Source organism: Myotis lucifugus, unplaced genomic scaffold (genome assembly GCF_000147115.1).
Source record: "Myotis lucifugus unplaced genomic scaffold, Myoluc2.0 scaffold_11, whole genome shotgun sequence".
Taxonomy (NCBI): Eukaryota; Metazoa; Chordata; class Mammalia; order Chiroptera; family Vespertilionidae; genus Myotis; species Myotis lucifugus.
In genome coordinates, this window is record NW_005871059.1 from 575115 (window position 1) to 596638 (window position 21524).

Here is a 21524-nt window from a genome sequence, read left to right on the forward strand (position 1 = left end):
TTTATAATAAAACTTAGATCTCAGAATACTGCACACATACTACTACACTTATGTAGTTTTCAGTCTAATGCAATGAGTCAAACAGGATCTATAACACCAAGAAATCTCCACCATAATCGAGTACTGTGCTGTAATAATATAAAGTTAAAAAGAAAAAGTATAAAAGGTAAGATGCTAAATTCCATAAAATGCATATTTAGTAATATGTTGTTTGGTACAAAAAGTTTTAAAAGTCTAAAGTTCTAAAAGTTCTACAAACTAAAAAAATGAAAAATACTAACATTCATAAAGATTCGTGTTTCAGACAAAGAAATATTACTTTAATCTTTTAGTTAAAGTAAATCCTTTCCAATTTCTGAAGTGTTACTATTGTAATAAAGTGACCAGATGGGCCTAAATTTTTTTTGGTTCAATTCAGACACTTTTTTTGAGAGGAACAGAATAGAGTCAGAACTCTACTTTCTAGCACATCATCCTAATTCTGATAGGATCAGCAAATTCTCACATTCAATAGGTTCTTGCATTTGAGGCCAGCAGTTACATAAGAAGGGGAGCAATTAGTATTCCCCTTTACAGAAACTCCGGGTCAGATTCACAGGTAACAGATACCCAAAGATCTTCCAGAAACGTTTTGGTTAAATTTTATTGCAGTGGATATTGTTGAGATCCATCCATTTCAGCAATAGACCCACCAGGTTATTGATACTTTATTCAAAATTTGTAAATCTCTTTGATCACAGTTGCAATGCTTAGTCTATAGCCCTACTACAAGACTTGTAATTTCCACTGAAAATTGCATAGTGATTGCATTAAGCTTCCAATTCTACTCATAAACAGAAACGAGGCCTCATTTGCATTTCATGATCCATATGTTATCTGATTGTACATACTTGCGGACGATCACCTGGGCTCTGCCTAAGTATTGAGAAACCTTTCATGCTATCAGCTTCAACTTCTCACACTTTTAAAGTAAATGCACACTTAGTTGTAAAGTAAATGATCTTTACTCTTTTCATATTATCTTTATCCTTATCATCCCTTTTCCCTTTTACTTCCTCCTATCCTTCAAAACATCTGCTGATGAGTCCGTTAACATCCTTGCTTAACTCTACTAGCTGCTCAGCTGCACTACTTCCTGGTCCCTATGGTTTCAGAGGTTGGAGCCCCATTCAATTTGTGTGACCTGGAGAATGGCTTGCTCTCGGTTGTCAACTTAAGAGTTCTAATGGTCTAAATTATGTGATTAAAATTTGGGGGGAAATAAGTTTCATATAATTGGCATCTTTGGTGTTGACATATAAAACTTTATTTAAGGTAAATGCTTTGAGAGACAAGATTGTCGAGTTCTTAGCATGAATATTTTTGGAGGACACATATTTTTTAACTTTGCTTTTGCTCTTCCTTTAAAGTTTTGCTAAATCTTAGTCCTGAGAGCACATCATGGAGGATGCCTTGGGTTCAGTGAGCCTTTCGGACGCGGTTCCCAACGAACCCGCCTTAGGCGGGGTCACACTTGGTGAGCTTAGAGGCGCAAGTGGAAAGTTTAATTAGCTCCAATTTTTAAATATGTAAACAATTTAAATATTTAAAACTTATTTAAACTCTTTAGAAAATTCCTAACACTGAAAGCTTTATTGTGGCTGGTATAAACATTAAGGAGCACTTTCTATATTAGATTAAAGGTTGTTGCTTTTTTCCATATGTGAAAAGTAAGAGGAAGTGAGCTTTACTACTTTCTTTTTACATCTATATTATTTTTTAATTTGAAAGATTAATGTTGTCTTGGCTAAAAGGAAAGTGCATCATCCATATAGTTGAATGAACTCGTAAAAAAACTCAAACCTTTTGCTTTGTTTTTAAAACAAAAGAAGAATTTGCCGTTCATAATGGTGATGTGGTAATCCATAGAAGGCAGGCTTGCTACTTTACTGGTAATCATTAATTCTGCTCATATTATACTCACTGATTTTTGTTGGTGATTTGGTTTAAGGGAAATAAAAAGACCATCTCGAGTGGAGTTTGAGAATGGTTCAGGGCGAAGAGTCACAAGGGGGACAGCAACAATAGGCAGCTCCCGGGATCACTGTTATTTCATAGCTGCAGCCTCGTTTATCAGTTTACTTGTTGGCAGAGGCTAATGCTTTGTTTTGTAAATACACTAGAGCAGCGGTCGCCAACCTTTCGGACCAGTGGTCCACGGACCACCAGTTGGCAGGCCCTGCACTAGAGAGTGATAGGTTACAGTCCTTAAGACTGAGGGGCCAAATGCCTATAGCTACATGTGAAACCTGAACACAACTTAGAAGCACAATTACTGAACTATCATAAACGTGGACTTTATCAGATGACTTCTTCTGAGAGAGACAGTAAAGACCCGTGAAACAATTCATTGCCACATCTTTGACTCAAAGAAATCTTGAAATCTGGGACATGGTGGTTTACCTAGTAGTTTACTATGCATAGTTGTTTACTTAGCTTGCCCTTTTTTAAATGATCAATATTTAAGTAGTGAACATTAATCATCTTGACCTCTATACATTCACAGAAATCCTCCATGGTATTATCTTCTTGACATCTAATATAGGACTACCTCACTTGTGACACAGAAGATTTCCATTTTTTATTAGTGTGTTGGAAAGACATTGGGAATGAAACGAAACCTTCCTAAGCACCTGATCACGACGCTCACTTGACCCGGACAGTCCACCTACCTCAGCTTTCAGTGTCCAACCAAAAGCGTGGCTTAATCCATTCGTGCTTAGTCAGAAGGACGCTAATGGTGATGCTGGGATTAAAAGGCAAGGGAGTGCAAGTTGTTAAGGGGGTCAAAATAGTAAGATTTCTTAAGTGCTTTGTTCTGATAAATGGATATAAAAGGAGTATTAACTGATGTGGCCGGTGGATCATCTAACAGGAAAACGGAAGAAATGTATAACCTATGTGTAATAATGAACACTTACTAAAATGCTTTACCAGGGGCTTTGCAAATTATGCCGGCAGCTTGATGAGGTCTTCTTTCCACTTGCGTTTTCTTTGGCAGGAAGATGGATGACCACTGACAACAGATGCATCTTGTGCCTTAGCCTTACAGCTTACATGCTGAACTCCTGTGAAAGGCTCCCCTTTCCTCGTGGTAATGATGTTTTGTCCCACACGAGTTTTTAAATGCTGTTGTTGTCTGTGTCTATAGTTAGAAGTTGACCCACAAGTTCCCACATTAATTAAAGATGTTCCTAGCCTTTCAGTATGAGCGCTGTAAGAAGAGTATTTTGGAGTTGAATGTCGCAAAGCATGTGAGTGATAGGAACTATCTACATAAAATAACATTAAGAAATCAAAGGAGATCTGTGGTACTATTTTGGAATCTCTGATATACAAGGTGGGGCAAAAGTAGGGTTATAGTTGTGCGTATAAAAATAATACAATAATGAGTAAATAATACAAGAATAAACTGTTTCATGTACTCACAACTGTAAACCTACTTTTGCCCCACCCTGTATGACTCTTATTCTTTACCAGATAATACTTTTCAGTATCTGTCAGTTATTAAAATAGTAGATTTTAAAAAATATTTTAAATGTGTGTAAACACAAATCCTTTCTACTGCGATCTTCCCTCGCTGTAGTCTTCTATAGTGTGTTCTAATTGCTAGAAAGCAATGGGCAAATGTATCTTTCATGATTCAGTCTATATTGGCATATTACTTTAGGGACCCAGGGCTTATTAGCAAGAGTGCTGTATTTTGACCCCAGACTATGAACAGACTGTGAATTTGGTGCCTTTTTTTTTCCTACCAAAGAAAAATTGGATCAAGGTTGGTGCTAAATTTCATGTTTCTTTCAAAATTATTTTTTCTTTTAAAGTATATATAACACAATAGGAAATGTGTAGATCCAGCAGTATTGTGTACGTTACATTTTTTAATATACATCTGAGGGGGGAAAAACTCACCTATAAAGCAATTTTTGAGTTCAAATATCTACTTCGAGGTATGTAATTTTGGTAAGCACATAAGGCTTTAAATTATGAAACTTACATAAAAATGATCACCAAATGAAAACTTAATGCCAAACATAGCCCCAAACATCTCTGGTCAATGTTTCTAGCACAAAGTTAGCTATTCAAAGTATGCTGTAACTCTGAGGGCATGTAAAAGAATTATGTATATTTTGTTATACAAAATAACTCTCGATTACACTTGTTTAAGTAGATATTTTGAGATATTTTTCAGGCTAAAATCAGAGTTCTGGGGGCCATCAATCTTAAAACTTGAACAATGAGTTACATTAAAAAAAATTCACACTGAAAGTATTATTGTTCATCTTTTAGATTTAACCTAAAGATTTACATTAGTAAGGACTATGTCTGAGTCAGGCTCAGCAAATTTCATACCTCAGATTTATCAAGGGCTGTCAGCATCATGGTGTGGCTGTGTGACACTCACCTAAAATCCCACCTGGAATTCCACGGGGGTTTCTGAGTCCTAATGTACCCGAACGTAGGACTCAGATGAAGTGGGGACCACGGGTTTTTATTTAATCCTGCTGTCTTGTATAGACTTTGCCTTAACTATGTTATGAGGATGTGCTAAATGTAAATTGGAAAAATGATACTATCATTTTACTAACTAGGAAGACCATACATTTAGAATCTACTAGAGTTTCCTGGGTTCTCTGTTCATTGAGAACTCCTCTCTGTTAACATGAGCTATGTGTGGAAGGGAGAATGGGAACTTGTTAATCAGAAGTTACAGTGAAGTGAGACTAAATATCCCTTTAATAGTAACTTCTGATGTATCTGTTAATATATTGTGGTTTGAGAAATGTAAGATTGGACATGCTTGATAAATTTGCATTTTGTCAGTTTGGTCTCTTGCCAGTTTATTTTAGCCTGAACGTTATAGCTACCACAGACTGAACCCTACAGTATTATCAAGAGAGAGCTTGGATATTTTAAGTATCTCTTAGTATAATATGACCTTTTTCATCCCAAGGTATTTTAATGTTTATATGAAAAGTAATTTTAAAATTATTTTGCAGAGTTTCAAAGTTAGAAAAACATGCTTTATCTTAGACATCAAAACCAAATTATCCCAAGAGCATGCTGTACACCGCGTGTAACTCTGCCTCCCTGCCGACACAGGATGCCATCTTTGGCACAATAGTTGTTTAAGTGTAGAACACTGTGCGAAATGATTATGTTGGATTTGATCAGTATGCAATATTTTAGTATGTGCCTTTTAAAAAAATGTATCTTTTTAAAGAGTTTAATTTATAATTGATTTTTTTATAATGTGCAATTTAATATAGAGAACCAAAATCTTTTAAATGAAAAGAGCTTTATAATCATTAGGAGGATAAGATCATTTTACTGTGGAACAATGTGATATTCTCAGTAAATATAATAAAAAAATTTTAGCAAATTTCTATAAGGCTTTTGATTATATTTATGGAATTGCTGGGGAGTACGGGTAAAGAAAAAATTATACTAAAATGAAGGAAACAGTCTGTGTTGAATAAAAGATAATATGCTGTGTGATTTTTAAAAAAATATATTTTTATTGATTTTTTTACAGAGAGGAAGGGAGAGGGATAGTTAGAAACATCGATGAGAGAGAAACATCCATCAGCCACCTCCTGCACACCCCCCACTGGGGATGTGCCTGCAACCAAGGTTCATGCCCTTGACTGGAATTGAACCTGGGACCCTCCAGTCCGCAGGTCGCTGCTCCATCCACTGAGCCAAACAGGTCAGGGCTGCTGTGTGATTTTTAAGCTGTATCAATCTATTCTAAGTATGTTTGGGTTTTGTTGTTTCTCTGAAATAAAGGGCAGGGGTAGAAATGATCTAAAAGCACTGGAGAGTCTAAAAACTATTTCTGTTAGTCATTTTTTAGAGTTAACTAGAGGCCCAGTGCATGAAATTTGTGCACGGGTAGGGTCCTAGCGGCTGCTGGCTGCCAGGCGGGGCCTCCCTTCATTCTGTGCCACCCCCTGGTAAGTCAGCGCACATCATAGCGAGCGATCAAACTCCCAGTCGGTCGAACTCCCGAGGGGACACTTTGCACATTAGGCTTTTATATATATAGATGTACATTATGTTTCTTTTACTTACACTGATTATATTTGTTAAATTGAGCCAGTATAGGTGACCTCCTACTCATTGATAATCTCAGGGGATGACCAAGAATCAGGCTGGAATATTAAAAAACACAATGTCCTGTTATTATGGATTACACACATTCAGGGGATGTTTATTATTTCATGAGCCCTAATTACAGAGCAAAACATTATTTATGGTGAATGGTGCTAAAGAGATTTTTTTACATTAAACTCAAGAACATGGAATTGCAATACATCATTTAGTCCAGTAATTACTTACATGCCTGCATATAAGTGCCAGAATGTGCAGGCCACTGGAGGGCTTTGGAGAAAACCAGGAAAGAATGGGTATCACATCTTGTTACTGATTCTGAGCAAGATAAAATTCACTCTCCTAAAAAAATAATTTTTATGGATTAAATTAGAATTCTACTATATACAGAAAATCTAATTATCGTAGTATCAAACTTTAAGGATTTAAAGTTCTCTTTTCATAGTTTCCTACAGATAAACCTAAAATTTAAATTCAAGACTTATTTTTAAAAATCCTCAACTCAAGAGTCACCAGTGTCTTCTTGACCCCTTCAGGGATAGGAAGCTCACTACCTCGCACAGTGGTCTCCAGAGCTGAGCCCTCTGCCTCCCATGCTCACCTCTTCTGGCTCTAACTCCTTTTACCTGTCCTTGCCGTGGTCATCTATGGGCTTCCGGGACCACTCCCGTATATCCACACCCAGCAACTGGCATTTGGTCCAACATTCAACATTCATGTGGAGCAACTTTATTTCCTCCCACACTTAACAGAGACCCTGTAACCTTGTCATCTCTGAAAATGGCTTCATCTTTGAAGTCTTAAATACCAACATTCCTCTCTCTCATCACAGCGTCCTATTACTTTATTTCCTCTTCCTCCCTTCCATTGGGCCTGCTCTTCAACTTGGAGATCATCCTCCCATTGCCTCCTCCATTCCCTCCCATTCCCCATTCTGTCTCAGTCAGATCTCTTCAGTCTCTACTTTCTTCCTTAACCCTTACCCTGGGATCTGCAAGACTCTAATCAGCTCCCTGAATATTCCCTTCACTAGTTGCCCCTACATCACCTTCCCCAAATTAAATATCTCCAGTTTCCTCAACTGTCTGTTCTCTCTTGTATCATTTCCCCTCTCTTTATTGGATCATTTCCATTAGCATGTGTACAAGCTGTGCATTATATACATCGCAGCTTGGGGGAGAGGGGAGATCTCTTTTAAACCACATGCCCCCTATGGCTATTGCCTCATTTCCTTCCATTCATTTATAAAAGACAAAAAAAATTTCTTAAAGAAATTTCTACCTACTCTCTCCAATTTTATCTCCTCCCAGTCTTTCTTGAATCCACTCCACTGAACTGCCTTTCTCAAGGTTACCACTGGCCTCCACAGCATTAATTCCAAGTCACTTTTTTTTTTTAGTATCTCAAGATAAACAATTTTAAATATGATGTTACATGCAATAAACACCAATTATTCAAGAAAAATGATCTTACATGTAATAATATTACACGCAATAAACATTAATATTTCAAGAATAAAAGGATTTTAAGTTTAATAATATTACTAAAACTATACTAACATAGAATGATATCACAAAAGTTATAGGAAATATTAAAAATCTGCAAATAACAGGATTGCTCCTATTCTAGAATATTTTCCCCCTCTGGCTCTATTTTTGTTCATCAGTTTATATTGTGGAGAGAGCACCTGAGAAGGCACATGGGCATTTCTTTATTGTCAGCTGAATCCAGTGGCGTTGGCAAAGCCACGTCCTGGAAACACGCTTTGCCAAAAGGCAGAAGTGTTGTCAGCTTGACCTTCAGCCCAGGTGCCAAGGGGTGGGTTTTGCTATTTAAATCCAGCCAAGCACCAGGAATGAATAGACTCAGGCCCACCCAAGAATGCGCATAATCTCCTTTGTCTTGACCTTTAGTAAAACTTCCTGGTTTTTGCTGTATAAAATAAACAGGCTGTATTGGCTCTGGGTCACTGTCTCTCCATCAGAGGACAGCTGTCCCACCCGGCCCCAGCTTTTTCCTTCCATTTCTGTGTCTGTCTCTTTCTTTCATTTTCTCAATCCCCAGCAGCCCCTACTCAGGAACCAGACCACTCTCTAGCCGCGCTGGATGCGGAGAAGAGAGAAATATTCACAATGTTGTTCATTATATTCTACGAATGAATGAGATCATGTGATATTTATCTTTCTCCAGCTGGCTTATTTCACTTAGTATGATGCTCTCCAGGTCCATCCATGCTGTTGCAAATGGTAAGAATTCCTTATTTTTTACCACAGAGTAGTATTCCATTGTGTAGATGTACCACAGTTTTCCAATCCATTCATCTGCTGATGGGTACTTAGGCTGTTTCCAAATCTTAGCTATGGTAAATTGTGCTGCTATGAACATATGGGTGCATATATCCTTTCTGGTTGGTATTTCTGACTCCTTGGGATATAGTCCTAGAAGTGGGATCACTGGGTCAAATGGGAGTTCCATTTTTAATTTTTTGAGGAAACTCCATACTGTTCTCCACAGTGGCTGCACCAGACTGCATTCCCACCAGCAGTGCACTGAGGGTTCCTTTTTCTCTGCGTCCTCTCCAGTACTTGTCGTTTGTTGATTTGTTGATGATAACCTTTCTGACAGGTGTGAGATGGTACCTCATTGTTTTGTTGCATCTCTTTGATGATTAGTGACTTTGAGCATGTTTTCATATGTCTCTTGGCCTCTCTTGAAAGGTGTCTATTTAGGTCCTTTGCCCATTTTTTGATTGGATTGTTTATCTTCCTTTTGTTAAGTAGTATGAGTCAATATTCACTTTTCAATCTTCATTTCATGTGGTGCAGTGAATCAGTCCTGATCTCTGAGTCAGGCTTGCAGTATAGCACACCTACCTGATTTTCCTCCACTCTTCCTAGCCACTCCTTCTCAGTCTGCTTTGCTGGGTCCTGCTCATCTCCCAACTGATACATACAGTGGGGCCTTGACTTATGAGTGTCCCGACTAACGAGTTTTTTGAGATACCAGCTGTCTCTCGGCCGATTTTTTGCATTGAGTTGATAGAGTAATTTGAGTTAATGAGCTCCTTAACGAGCTCAGTCTCGGAATGAATTAAACTCGTAAGTCAAGGTCCCACTGTACTTAACTCCAGACCTCTATACCTGTCAACCTAACACCTCGAATTAGATGACCAAAAAGAATCTCTCAGCTTAACATCTAAAACTGAGCTCCTGATAGTCCCCCCGAAATCTGCCTCTTTTGCAGCTCTCCTCATTTCAGTTAATGGCAACGTCAGTTTGCTGGTTAGACCAAAACCTTAACCCCCCTCCTTCTCTCACACCGACTTCTAGTCTGCCAGGAACCCCTACTGACTCTACTTCCAAATTATGTCAGACTCTCCCCTCCCACTTCTCACCCGTCTGATGGCTGCAAGCCATCTCGATGTCTTTCGCTTTTTGTTCTCTTCCCTTGTGTACCTTCCATCTCTTCTCTACAGAACAGCCAGCAGGATCCTGGAAAAGCGTGTCATCAGCCCTCGGCTTAGAATCCTGTGCTCCCTATTTATCTCTCTCAAAAAGAGTCCTTGCCATGACCAGCAAACTTCACTTCCTGGCATCTGTTATGTCTCTGACTGTAGCTCCTGCTCTGTCCTCCTGACCCAGTCCGCCTCCTTCCACTTCTGTCCTTGCATTGCTACCCTGGCCTGGGCTGCTCTTGCCCCAGCTCTCCACTTGGATCACTGTCAAATCCTTCAGGGCTTTACTCAAAAGTCTCTCTGTGAGCCCTTCCCTAACCATTTAAAATTTAAACTGTAGAATGTCAAGAGGGGGCGGGGGGAGGAGACATATGTAATACTCTTTGAAATACTTTAAGCAATAAAAAAAAATTTTAAAAAAAGTTTAAACTGTAACCCTCCCCCCAACACTTCATCTCTCCCTTCCCAACCTAATTTATTTTTCTCCTTTGCTAGCAGTTACTCAATAGCATACTATATATTTTATTTATCTTGTTTATTGCCTGGCTTCCTCATTAGACTAAGCTATACAAGGGTAGGGTTTTTTGGTCTATCGTTTTATCTCCAACATTTATAAAAGTGCCTGGCAGGGAGTAGGTGCTCAATAATTATTTGTTAACTAAATGAATGGCTTCCAAATATGTCAACATTAGCATATGGACTTGCTCCATCTGGGGAACATTTCTCTAGGGACTCAGCCAGTGCAGCTGGAGTGAGTCAGCAGCATCAGGATCAGGGTGGGCGAGCTTGGCTGGCATGGCTGCTCCAGGGCTGAAAGAGGGCCCACATAGTTGGGAGGTAGCTTCCTAAAGTCAAAAGGTGGTCTTCAGTGTGATTTTCAAAGTCAGTCCTTCACAACCCCAAATGCCTTTCCGGAGTTACTTACTGCTCTGAGAGAACTTTCCGCTCAAAGTAATCAAACTCACTATTTTTTAACCCACTTTGCAGGGTCCCCAGTGTAGGGCCTCTTAAAGTTTATCCTTGCCCAATCCTGACTCAAATCTCAAATCTCTCTTGAACTTCATCAGAGGGTCTAGGAAATGAAGGGCAGAGAGAAAATTAAGCATTTGTGTACACAGACCCTCTGATGAAGTTCAAGAGAGATTTGAGATTTGAGTGTACACAAACGCTTAATTTTCTCTCTGCCCTTCATTTACTCTATTTCAACTTCTCTGTGCAAATTCCCAAGCCTTTTCTGACTCAACTGTTTAACAAATTTTGAATAATTTAATTCGTTTACCTCGGACTTGACTAAATCTTCCTTCACTGATCTAGGGTTCCCTCTCAATCCTTCCTGGATGTCTATAATGGAATTTTGCAGTGACTTTTTATACCCTAGTTTTGGATATAATAATTTTGTTAAAGAATTATTAAAATGCAGCACGTATGCTAACCTTTTTTATAATTACCTACAAAAACTTTGAAGGGTAACCCCAATCTGGGGAGAAGGAAGTAACGGTATTCCTTGGTATTAAACCTGTTTCAAGTTGTTTTTACTATTGGGGCAAAATGAGAGTAAGGAATGGTTTTGTTTGCTGCTCTTCTCAAACTCAGAATTGCAAGGAACCTCAGAGATTACCTAATTTAACCCATGCATTTGGAAAGTGAGGCTGAGCGAGGTTATTGTTCAAGAACATGACTCACAAGATAGTTAAGAAGCCTTTCCCAACACTACCATAACTTAAAATACCCCCTTCTATTACCCTATCTACTTTATTCTGCTGTATTCCTCTTTAGAGTACTTATCACTCTCTGACATCATTAGTCCTTTGTCTATCTTGTCTATGAGGGAAGGAATTTGTGTTCATTTTTTCATTGTTAGAAAAATGCCTGGTACATACTAGGTGTTTAAAAACTAACAACTGAATTAAGGTAGGCTTTTATATAGTTTGCTTAAAAAGTAAAATAAAATAAAAATACTGGTACTGATGTTTGTTCCTAGCTTAGCAACACAACAGTCCTTGCCATTATGAGGATTTCTGCGGAGGTTTTGGACATTTTCCAAGAAGGCAGGCAGTATCAAGTGTGGTAATACTAGTAGATGGCAATGGTCAGACAAGAATGGCTAAAAGCCGTCTGTAATTTCCAGCTTTTCCTTTGCTCCAGGGCAAAGCAGTATCTAACTCTGGATCAGTGGCCTCCTCTATGTAGAATTGGAGGAAGATCAAATCACTTAGAGAGCACCTACCTTGGTCCCTTCCCTTCTTTCCTTCCCTTCCCCACTCTTGCTTTTGGTTGCTTTGTTTTTATTCTCTTGATGAATTGATTTTGGCTAATAATAGTACAGCACAGCAAAGATTTTATTGATCAGTACAGCACAGGAGACCATTATGATGGTAGGTTCAGAGTCCTGGTAGTCTTAAATGTTACAATGAGTCCAGCTAAAGGAAATTCTGTTTACCTTTTTAAAAGAAAAGTTGATTTAAAAATCAGTAAATTTTTATTTTTAATAAAAAAAATTAATTATGTAAAACACACTGATGTCAGAGCTTTTAAGAAATATTTCCAACTTTTCAAAGTACATAGCACAAACATAAACGTTATCTTTACTGCAATAAAATCTTCGTGAGAGTTGGTTTTAATAGACTGGGCTGTTAGTGATGAGGTTACAGATACCTTTCTTTTCAGCCATATCAAACTTTCCCCAGAGACCTTTCCTGACTCTGAAATCTAAAACAGGTTCCCTTAAGTCATAGCATCTGTACTTTCTGAGGCAGATTGGGAAGGGAATTACTGACCTAGTGGATGCCGCTGAGGGATGTTTGCAAGGGAAATGCTAATGAGACTCAGGTGTGTAGTCTGGGAGCCTAAGTGGATGAGAGAGAATCAGGTGCAAAAGGACATTTCATATAGACGATAAAGAAAAATATTCACACATTTTGAGGCTGTGGTCTGTTTGGTCAAAGAGCAAAAGACCGCACCTTCTCTGCCGGCATAACTTTACCCAGGGATCCTGCAAATCGATGCCCCGATTTGCAGGATCGCTGGGTAAATGGACTTACTTGCAGGGATTGGGCAAGAGGAGCTACTGTTACACTGTTCATGCAGCCACTGACCTGCTGCCTGACCTTGGGCAAGCGGCTGAATTCTCTATGACTTAATCCTCCCATCTGCACCAGAGGATAACATGGAACTTACACTGTGGTGATGAGGGATAAACGAGACCATACACGGGAACGCTTACGTGTGAGTTTCAACAAATGTTAAGTGACAGATAAGCGATCAATAAGCGACAGGTCTCGAAAGCGCGAGGTTTTAGAGAATTGTTTAAAGGACAGGCCTTCGGAGAGGCCCCGAGCGGACAGGAAGGCCTCCCTTGCAATCCTCGGACCCATTGCCGCCTCGTCATTCACCTCAGGATTCGCCCGGCCCAGGCTGCAACTCCAGCTCGCTCCGCCAGGGGCGCCAGCCGCGGGCCTCTGTGGGCTCAGCTATGCTGAGGTAGGCGTCCGGTCTCCTAGGCAACCACGTCAACAGCCGGTTTGCGGCGCAGCCTGGGAAGGAGAGCACATTTCCGCCACGTGATCCGCGCTGGTGCCGCGCGTGCAGGAGCGGTGCGCCCGCAGCCCGCAGCCACCTGCGGGGTCCAAAGTTGGACTTGGCTGCCCTGACAAGGGGCCGCCCCCGGGGAGGTGGCGCCACCAGCGACGGCGGGATCTGGAGGCCCGAGGAATTGCCCAGGCCCCGCTGAGAAGCTGGGCAGCAGCAAGACCGCTGCTCCCGAGCCGCCGAGCTGGAGTTGGAAGTGGAACTCCGCGGGGCCGGGCCCCCGGCGGCCGGGCAGCGGCTCCTGCAGGCCGAGGCGCCGGGGGAGAATGCGCCGGAGGCGGTGGCAGCCTCCCGGCGGAGCGGCGGGGCCGGGAGCACGCTGCGCTGGTTCATCACCGGGATCCTGTGTGCTTCCTTCCTGGGGCTGGTGAGAGCAGGGCTGGAACCCTCCCGGGCCGGGGCATGAGCAGGCGTCCTGCAGGGAATGTGGTCTCGCCTCCGCCGCTTGCAAACTGTGTGACCTTGGCGCCTTAACGTGCCCGAGCCTCAGTTTTGTAATCTGGAAAATGGGCACAATTCTGTTCTTGGAGGGTTGTTGTCAAGTGTGAAATTGATTTTCCAGCTCCAGCAAACCTTCCTACCCCTCCTCCGTGGGGTGGGGAGACACAAGAGGGGTTGTCAGGTCTATAGTCGCTGCCCCACCCACCCTTTCAAATTATTACACAAAAACTGTTTTTCTGGGACTTTCTCTTATTCTCACCCAATTCAGCCAAACCCTTATTTTTGCAGATGGGGAAATACAGCCAGAGAGGGAAAGTGACTTTTGCCGACGACACAGCTAGTTAAGAGGGAGAGCCTGGAATAACATATCTCTTATTTTATCCACGATTCCATGTCAAACAGACCTTCAGATTCTTCGGTGTTTTTCTTAGAGCAAGCTGCAAGGCTAGCAGTTCCTTTTGCCCATCCCCGCCATTCCCTTATTTCGGGAAGCCTACCCCTCGTCACTGGTCTGAATGTTGGGACCCTGGGGAGTTGGGAGGGTGTGTCCTCTGGGGAGAGTCGCGTCTGGTCACCAAAATCTCTCTCTGAGCTATAACTGATTCTTAGAATATTTTGATTTGAGAAAAAGAAAAATGATTGCAGCCGCTTGATGAGCCGGGACTGTGTGCCAGATCCTGTTGTAAATGCTTTGAAGGCAGAAACTGATGGCAGCCGGGTGGCTCAGCCTGCCCTCCCTGGGGCGTCCTCTGTGCCTGTCCCGAGGGGCTGCTCCCGCTGGGCAGGGAGGCGGTGCAGCCCAGCGTTTAGAGCAGAGCAGTGCAATTAGAATAAATTGTTCTCCCCCACCTTTTGATTGAATTTATTGGGGTGTTATTGGTTAACAGTATTTGTTTCAGGTGCACAATTCTTACAACACATCATCTGTACACTGTATTGTGTATTTACCACCCGGAGTCAGGTCTCCATCACCATTTCACCCCTGTACTCTCCTCCACCTCTCCCCTCCCCATCACCACGCTGTTGTGTGTCCAGGAGCTTTTTCTCCTTTTTGCTCAATCCCTCTGCCCCCAGTCTCCCCCCACAGCTGTCAGTCTGGTCTCTATGAGTCTGTTTGTATTTTGCTTGTTATTTCATTTTGTTAATTGGATGCCACAGATGAGTGAAATCACAAGGTACTTGTCTTTCTCCGACTGGCTTATTTCACTTAGCATAATGCTCTCCAAGTCCACCCATGCTGTTGCAAAGAGTAAGAGTTCCTTCTTTTTTATGGCTGAGTAGTTTTTCATTGTGTAAATACCACAGCTCTTTTTAATCCACTCATCTACTAATGGACACTTGGGCTGCTAACAAATCTTGACTATTGTAAATAATGCTGCAAAAAATTATTCTTGACATGTAGACCAATTAGAAACATTTTTTAAGTGTTCAACAAATTTCCTCTGAAAGCCAACAGTAACCCTTATTTCTTGCTAACACTACACTGTCTTGGAGTAAAATTTTATTTTGCAAGTAATTGTATACACGTGTATGTAATATTCTCAAAGAAAGCCCTCTAGATCAGTGGTTCTCAACCTTGGCTGCACATTAGAATCACCTGGGAATCTTTTTAAAATCCTGATTTCTGGGCCTCATCCTCCGGAAATTCTGTTTCTTTGTTACTAATGTTGTGGCCTCACCCCATAACAGAGAAACAGAATTTCCGGAGGAGGAGGCCCAGAAATCAGGATTTTAAAAAGATTCCCAGGTGATTCTAATGTGCAGCCAAGGTTGAGAACCACTGTTCTAGATAGTACTCCTGATGGTGTGGGGTTTATTTGAAGAAAAACATAGATTTATAAATGTTTAAATTGTTTATCTCCTGCGTGTTTTATTTGCTGTTATTCAAAGGAATGACCCACCCCATGTGCATCCAGAAATACTGCTGCCTGTTCCCCACCCCCCACCTCTCCTTTCTTCCTCCTCACCTAAGGGCTTCATTTGACTGATGGTTTTGCATTCCCACTGTCTTTCTGGTGTTTGGGTTGGAAATGTTAGCACAAGAGGTCCCAACCTGTAGCTGGAATATATTAGTAAATATTTTTTTCCTCTTTATTTTTTTCCATCACCATATATCTCCCTATATCTTCTTCCACCTCCACGCACCCCCTCCCCCACCCTCAATCACTACACTGTTGTCCATGTCCATTAGTTCTTTCTTTTTCTGTGTTTTTTTGTTTTTGTTTTGTTTTTTTTTTTTGCTCAATCCCCCTGGGGCTGTCGGCCTGCTCTCTCTCTATGGATCTATCTCTCTTTTGCTTGATAGTTCAGTTTGCTTGTTAGATTACACATACTGTCTATTTCAACAACATCAAAAAGGGGGAATAATATTTTGATGGTTTAATAGTTAAAAATTGTAACATCTAAATTCTGTGTCAGCTATTTGTGCATGTAGTATGTTTCAAAGTATACAAAACTATTTCAAAAATTATCTTAATGTTACATTTTACTAACTGTTAATACAAAACAGTCTTTTATGGTATTGTCCAAAAAGGAAACAATTGTAGCAAAAGCCAAAAGAATTAAAGAATTTTTTTAAAAATTAGGAGTTGTTAAAACTAGGAAAACAGTAGGAGTTGGCACACTGAAACTAGTGAAAAAAAGCTACCACATAGATAGGCATTATTTTAATGGTTGTAAAGAAAACCTTTTGTCTTTTAAAATCTTAGGGATCGAGTGTCGCCATCCTGGGTCCCACGTTTCAAGATTTGGCAGCAAATGTAAACCGTAATATCAGCAGCCTTTCTCTGATCTTTGTGGGCCGCGCGACGGGATATTTGAGTGGCTCTGTGATTGGTGGAGTTCTTTTTGACAGTATGAATCCTTCTCTCCTTTTGGGTAAGTAAACTGATTTTACCTTCTTTATGACTTTCAGGGAATTTATAATTTGTTTTTAAATCTGAAACGTACTAGCTTGCAGAGCGGTTGACAACTGAAGTGGGTAGTTAGGCATCCTCAGAAGTCCGGTTTCCCTGCTGCCTGCCGTTTCGGGAAGCGGTGCTGGGCCACTCTGGTGACTCAGCCCTAGAGTGTGTTAGCGTCCTTGGCCTTCCCGACTGTCGCTGTCATTTAGGCACCACCCCTGGGTCACATACTAGTGGTCCAAAGAGCTCTGCTTGTCAGAGTTTAAGGCAGATCTGGGGTCCCTATAGATCAAAATGAGTTTCTTGAACCTGCCCAAGCTAACCCGGGGGCGGAGAATGGAGGGGGCGGTGGGAGTGGTGAGATCACATAAGCTAAATTTCTGTCCCTGCTGCCCCATGCCAGTGATGACCCCAGACCTCTCTGCCTCACCCTTGAAATAGATGGCAAAGCTTTTAATTTACTCTTTTTAAAATAAATTGACGTGCTCACAGAAAGTTTGGATTAATGTGATAGAACTGCTTTGGAGAAAAGGAAAATAATTTACTATTGTTGATGAATAAATAAATAATCCTCTGATTTCCAGATGTGTTGGAAGAATATACTTCTTTTGATTTCCCTCCCTAGTCCCCAAACTAACTTTATTTAATCATTTCTACTGCAACCTACTATAGTAATTGCATTTTATTTTTTATCTTTTTTTTTTAACCTCAGATCTAAAATTCTCTTTAGGTTCTTAAATATGAAATATTTAAATAAATAATTTTAGAGCTGTCTGTTTTGCTCTAAAACTTTGCCTTGTGGTATATAGTTTGATTATTAGCAGTGCTAGAAATGTATTCATGTTCGAATAGTTTTTATAGTCCATAAAGATTTAAAAGCTTTTAAATGAAATAACTGTTTGTAGAAGCTGAACCTCTCAGGTGCTGACTTGATCCATGCCTCTCTGCACGAACCTTGTTTCTCATAGCTGACTTTTACCTTTCTTCTTAGGGCTGTCAATGTTGGCTACCACAGTCGGTCTTTATCTTGTTCCATTTTGTAAGACTGCGGTATTACTGATTGTCATGATGTCCGTCTTTGGTGTTTCCATTGGTATTCTGGATACAGGTCAGTGAGCCTTTCCGTGTCATCTCTGGGACTAAGGACTTTGTACTAGAACAAGCAGAGCCGATGATATTAAATTGTCACTTGCAGGCACTGGCCTACTGACTTGCTTATGGGGTCACCTAGGCAGAACTACCCTTCTGGCAAGTACCCTTTCTGTCAAATAGGGTACCTACTAGTATGTTTGCGCAGCCAGCCACAGAGTGAATTTAAATAATGTTGTTCTGTGAGAGATTATTGATTTACAGTATCCAAATAGGGACTCGTTCCCCACTCCCCATGTGGATAACTCAGTGCAGATGAGCAAGTTTTCATTTTGGGATGTAACTGGATCACTGTAGTATGGGAAGAATTGGTGGGTCAATACAAGTTTGGAACCATTATTTCGCTGAGAAATCATAGAAGCAGCTCTTTAATTTAAAATGCACTCTGCCTTTCAGACTAAGAGAAACCTGTGCTATGTATTATGTTTCTTCTCTTCCTTTTCTCTCAAAAGTCCCAGCCCTCCTGCAAGAGATCCTCTCCATGTATCATGTATCTTGATATGTTTTAAAACCTACAAAATAACGTACATGACATTTGTTCATCCCTAAAACCAGCTTTCTCCCCCTCCCCCCCACTCCACTGTTATTTGATAGGTCAGGAAAATATTTTATACTTTAGGCTTAGTTTGGTTGTGAAATTACAGGGTGGAATTTATCTGCAAATATATTAAAAGAAAGAAAAAATTCAAGACCTTTCACCTTGCCAGGTGTATAGATAGTGTACGTGCAGGTGCTAGACGTACGATACCCTTGTTTCCTGCAACGGGCACAGCAGAATCCTTAGTGTTCAAGTCTCTGAACGTGTGTTTTCCATCTGCTATATACATAAGTAATATTCCTCAAGTGGCTGTCAATTGCAAGTACAGAAGGAGTTGGTAATTTGGTCATGATCTGATGATAATATATAGTTATAAATAAACATATGCATATCTTCCCACCCCCCAGGCTGGCATTAGAACTGTATTATAAATGGCCTTGGGAGCCTGTGCCTGGTTCAAGGAGGTAGTGGTTTACCAGCTTGTGGAATTCCATTTGTGAGTTTTCGATGTTACAGTGCTTGGAGGTCCCTGGTGGTGGCGGATTGGGGTTCCTTCATCATGGAATTGACTTAGTTGCAACATTTGATAACTTAGAATATTATAATCCTTGTGCCATGTAAAGTAGACTCATCTCCTTTCTGATAGTAATGAACTGTTCTTTTTTTTTTTTTTTTTACTAAGTTATTATGATTAAATAATTTTTCTCATCTTTCATTGGTAGGTGGTAACGTCTTGATCTTGGCTATTTGGGGGGACAAAGGAGCCCCACATATGCAGGCCTTACACTTCAGTTTTGCTGTGGGTGCCTTTTTGGCTCCACTGCTGGCTAAATTGGCATTGGGCGCGACGGTGTCTGCTGGGAACCACACCGAGGCTGGCTTTAACCATTCTGCCCTCAACCTGTCATCTGAAGCTGGCTCAGAACCTCTGTTCGGAGTCCCTGACAATATGAATCTCCTGTGGGCTTATGCCGTTATTGCTACTTACATATTTGTAGTGTCTATCTTTCTTTTTGCTCTGTTTTTCAAAAAAAGCTCACAGCATGAAAAAGCAAAAGCATCTGCTCAGAGGTCTCGAAGAGCTAAGTATCACAACGCACTCCTCTGCCTCCTTTTCCTGTTTTTCTTTTTCTATGTCGGAGCTGAAGTGACGTATGGCTCTTACGTTTTCTCATTTGCAACCACTCATGCCGGCATGGCCGAAAGTGAGGCGGCTGGGTTGAACTCCATCTTCTGGGGGACCTTTGCAGCCTTCAGGGGCCTGGCAATCTTTTTTGCTACATGTTTACAACCTGGGACCATGATTGTGTTGAGCAACATTGGCAGCCTGCTGTCGTCATTATTTCTGGTGCTTTTTGACAAGAGCCCGACTTGTCTGTGGATAGCGACGTCAGTGTATGGCGCCTCAATGGCAACCACGTTTCCCAGCGTGTTTCTTGGATTGAGCAGTACACGACCATCCATGGGAAAGCGGCAGCGTTTTTTGTAGTTGGTGCTGCCCTGGGAGAAATGGCTATTCCTGCCGTCATTGGGATTCTTCAAGGGACATATCCCGATTTGCCTGTTGTTTTGTATACCTCTTTGGGGTCAGCAGTAGCCACTGCTGTTTTATTTCCTGTGATGTATAAATTAGCCACCTCACCTCTCACTCGTCAGCAAAAAGAACACAGAAAGAGTGAGGACCAGCAGTCGTTGCTCTCTAGCTCTGGGCTCAATGACCACGAGGAAGAGAATGAAGAAGATGATGCAGAAAGATGGAACAAAATGGATTTTGAAGTGATTGAAATGAATGATACCATGAGGAATTCTGTAATAGAGACATCTGGAAATATTGTGACGGAGTCCACAGCAGAAGTCTCCCATCAGTTCCACTCAAATGCATAAGTGTGTGAGTTCTCTCCACTTAATACTGGCAAGTGCCCTGTGAATCACCTTGCAAGAAACCAGGACAAGAGGGACTAACACAGAGAGAGGATGGATTATTTACGGGCTTTCTTAAATAATTGCCAGTTCTCTCAAGAGGCCAGTTGGAGCAGAGCATGAGCAGATTTTCAACATGCTTTGGGGATCAAAATGCCTGTGTCAGTGTGCAGCAAATGCTGCAAAGTTTTGATACGTTCTGTAATTCCCGGAGTCTTCCGTAAAGAACCACTGGTCTCAGCAGGATCTTGTCAGGCTAGTGTTTGGCCTGTGGCTCATTAGGTAATATTATATGGTCTCCACCTCTCAGAGCATGCAATGAAGGCATTTGTTTTTGAGAAGTTGGGTGGTGTTTTCATAGAGTGAAGCCATCTAGTTGAATTGATTAGTTGAACAAATTATCAGTCATCAGTATCGTACCATGAAAGCTAAAGAGAGTTGTTTCATAAAATAGCCTCTTTGAAAATGGACAGAGATTGTTATTGTTTTAGCCTATCTGTAGTGTTGGGCCAAAGAACGCTAATGCCTCATTGGATGTCTGAATTCTGAGAAGAGAGCACAGAACTGGGCCCCAGAGATCTGGCTTCAAGCCTTGGCGGCTGCTCACTAGCCCTACGGCCTGGACTCTGTCGCTTAACTTACCTAGGCCTCATGTATCTCATCTCTCGATCTCTGATTCTGTAAGTGAAACTGAGAAGACTTTCAAACTAGGAATCCCTACGTTTTAAAGTTTGTGTAAGATGTCTGCTAGAAATTAATGCAAGTGCCACCCCTTTCTTCATTTCAAATGAGAAGTGAAACAAAATTGATAGCTTCAAGAATGTGCTACAGACTATGAATACATGTCAATTTTAAGAGACTCGGTGTTTAATACTTTATTTGAATAATTATCTAAAGAATACATTTTAAATGTATTTCATCGATTCTAAGATAACCTTTTTTTCACATTTTTAACATCGCTGAAATCAGAATATGTCTTAAAATCAATGATTATTTAACATTGTGACAAATTGAATTGACAGTTTTTTCCATATACATATATAAATGTTGCGTTTTACAACCAGTGTCTTCGATCCAGTGGAATATGCAATTCATTCAATTATGGAGATTATTTTTAACCATTTTAAAAAGAAAGATTATTTTTCTATGCGGCTTTTCTCTATGTTAACATGAGGTTTGGAAATGCTGTGTTCCAATCGGGGCCTTTGCCTACCTCAGCAACAGTCTGGACCTGAGGCTTGCTGGTCCAGATTCGCTCCTCCTTGAGTCTGATAGGTAATCGCATTGTGAGCCCTGTGAACCGGCCGCTAGTTCCACTGGCAGTCAGGCACAGCTCCCCGTGGTTGGGATACTTGTATCCCCTCTCCAGGGCTCTCTC

The 21524-nt window shown here is 40.9% G+C and overlaps 1 protein-coding gene across 1 annotated transcript; it reads left to right on the forward strand.

Moving 5' to 3' along the window:
- The first annotated feature begins 1440 nt into the window (after positions 1–1440).
- On the forward strand, positions 1441–20225 carry MFSD4B (major facilitator superfamily domain containing 4B). Its single transcript, XM_006084488.3, is given in 7 exon segments — positions 1441–1516; positions 13342–13562; positions 16345–16513; positions 17531–17647; positions 18949–19653; positions 19656–20158; positions 20160–20225. Coding segments are annotated over 7 exon segments (1857 nt in total).
- The last annotated feature ends 1299 nt before the right edge of the window (positions 20226–21524 follow it).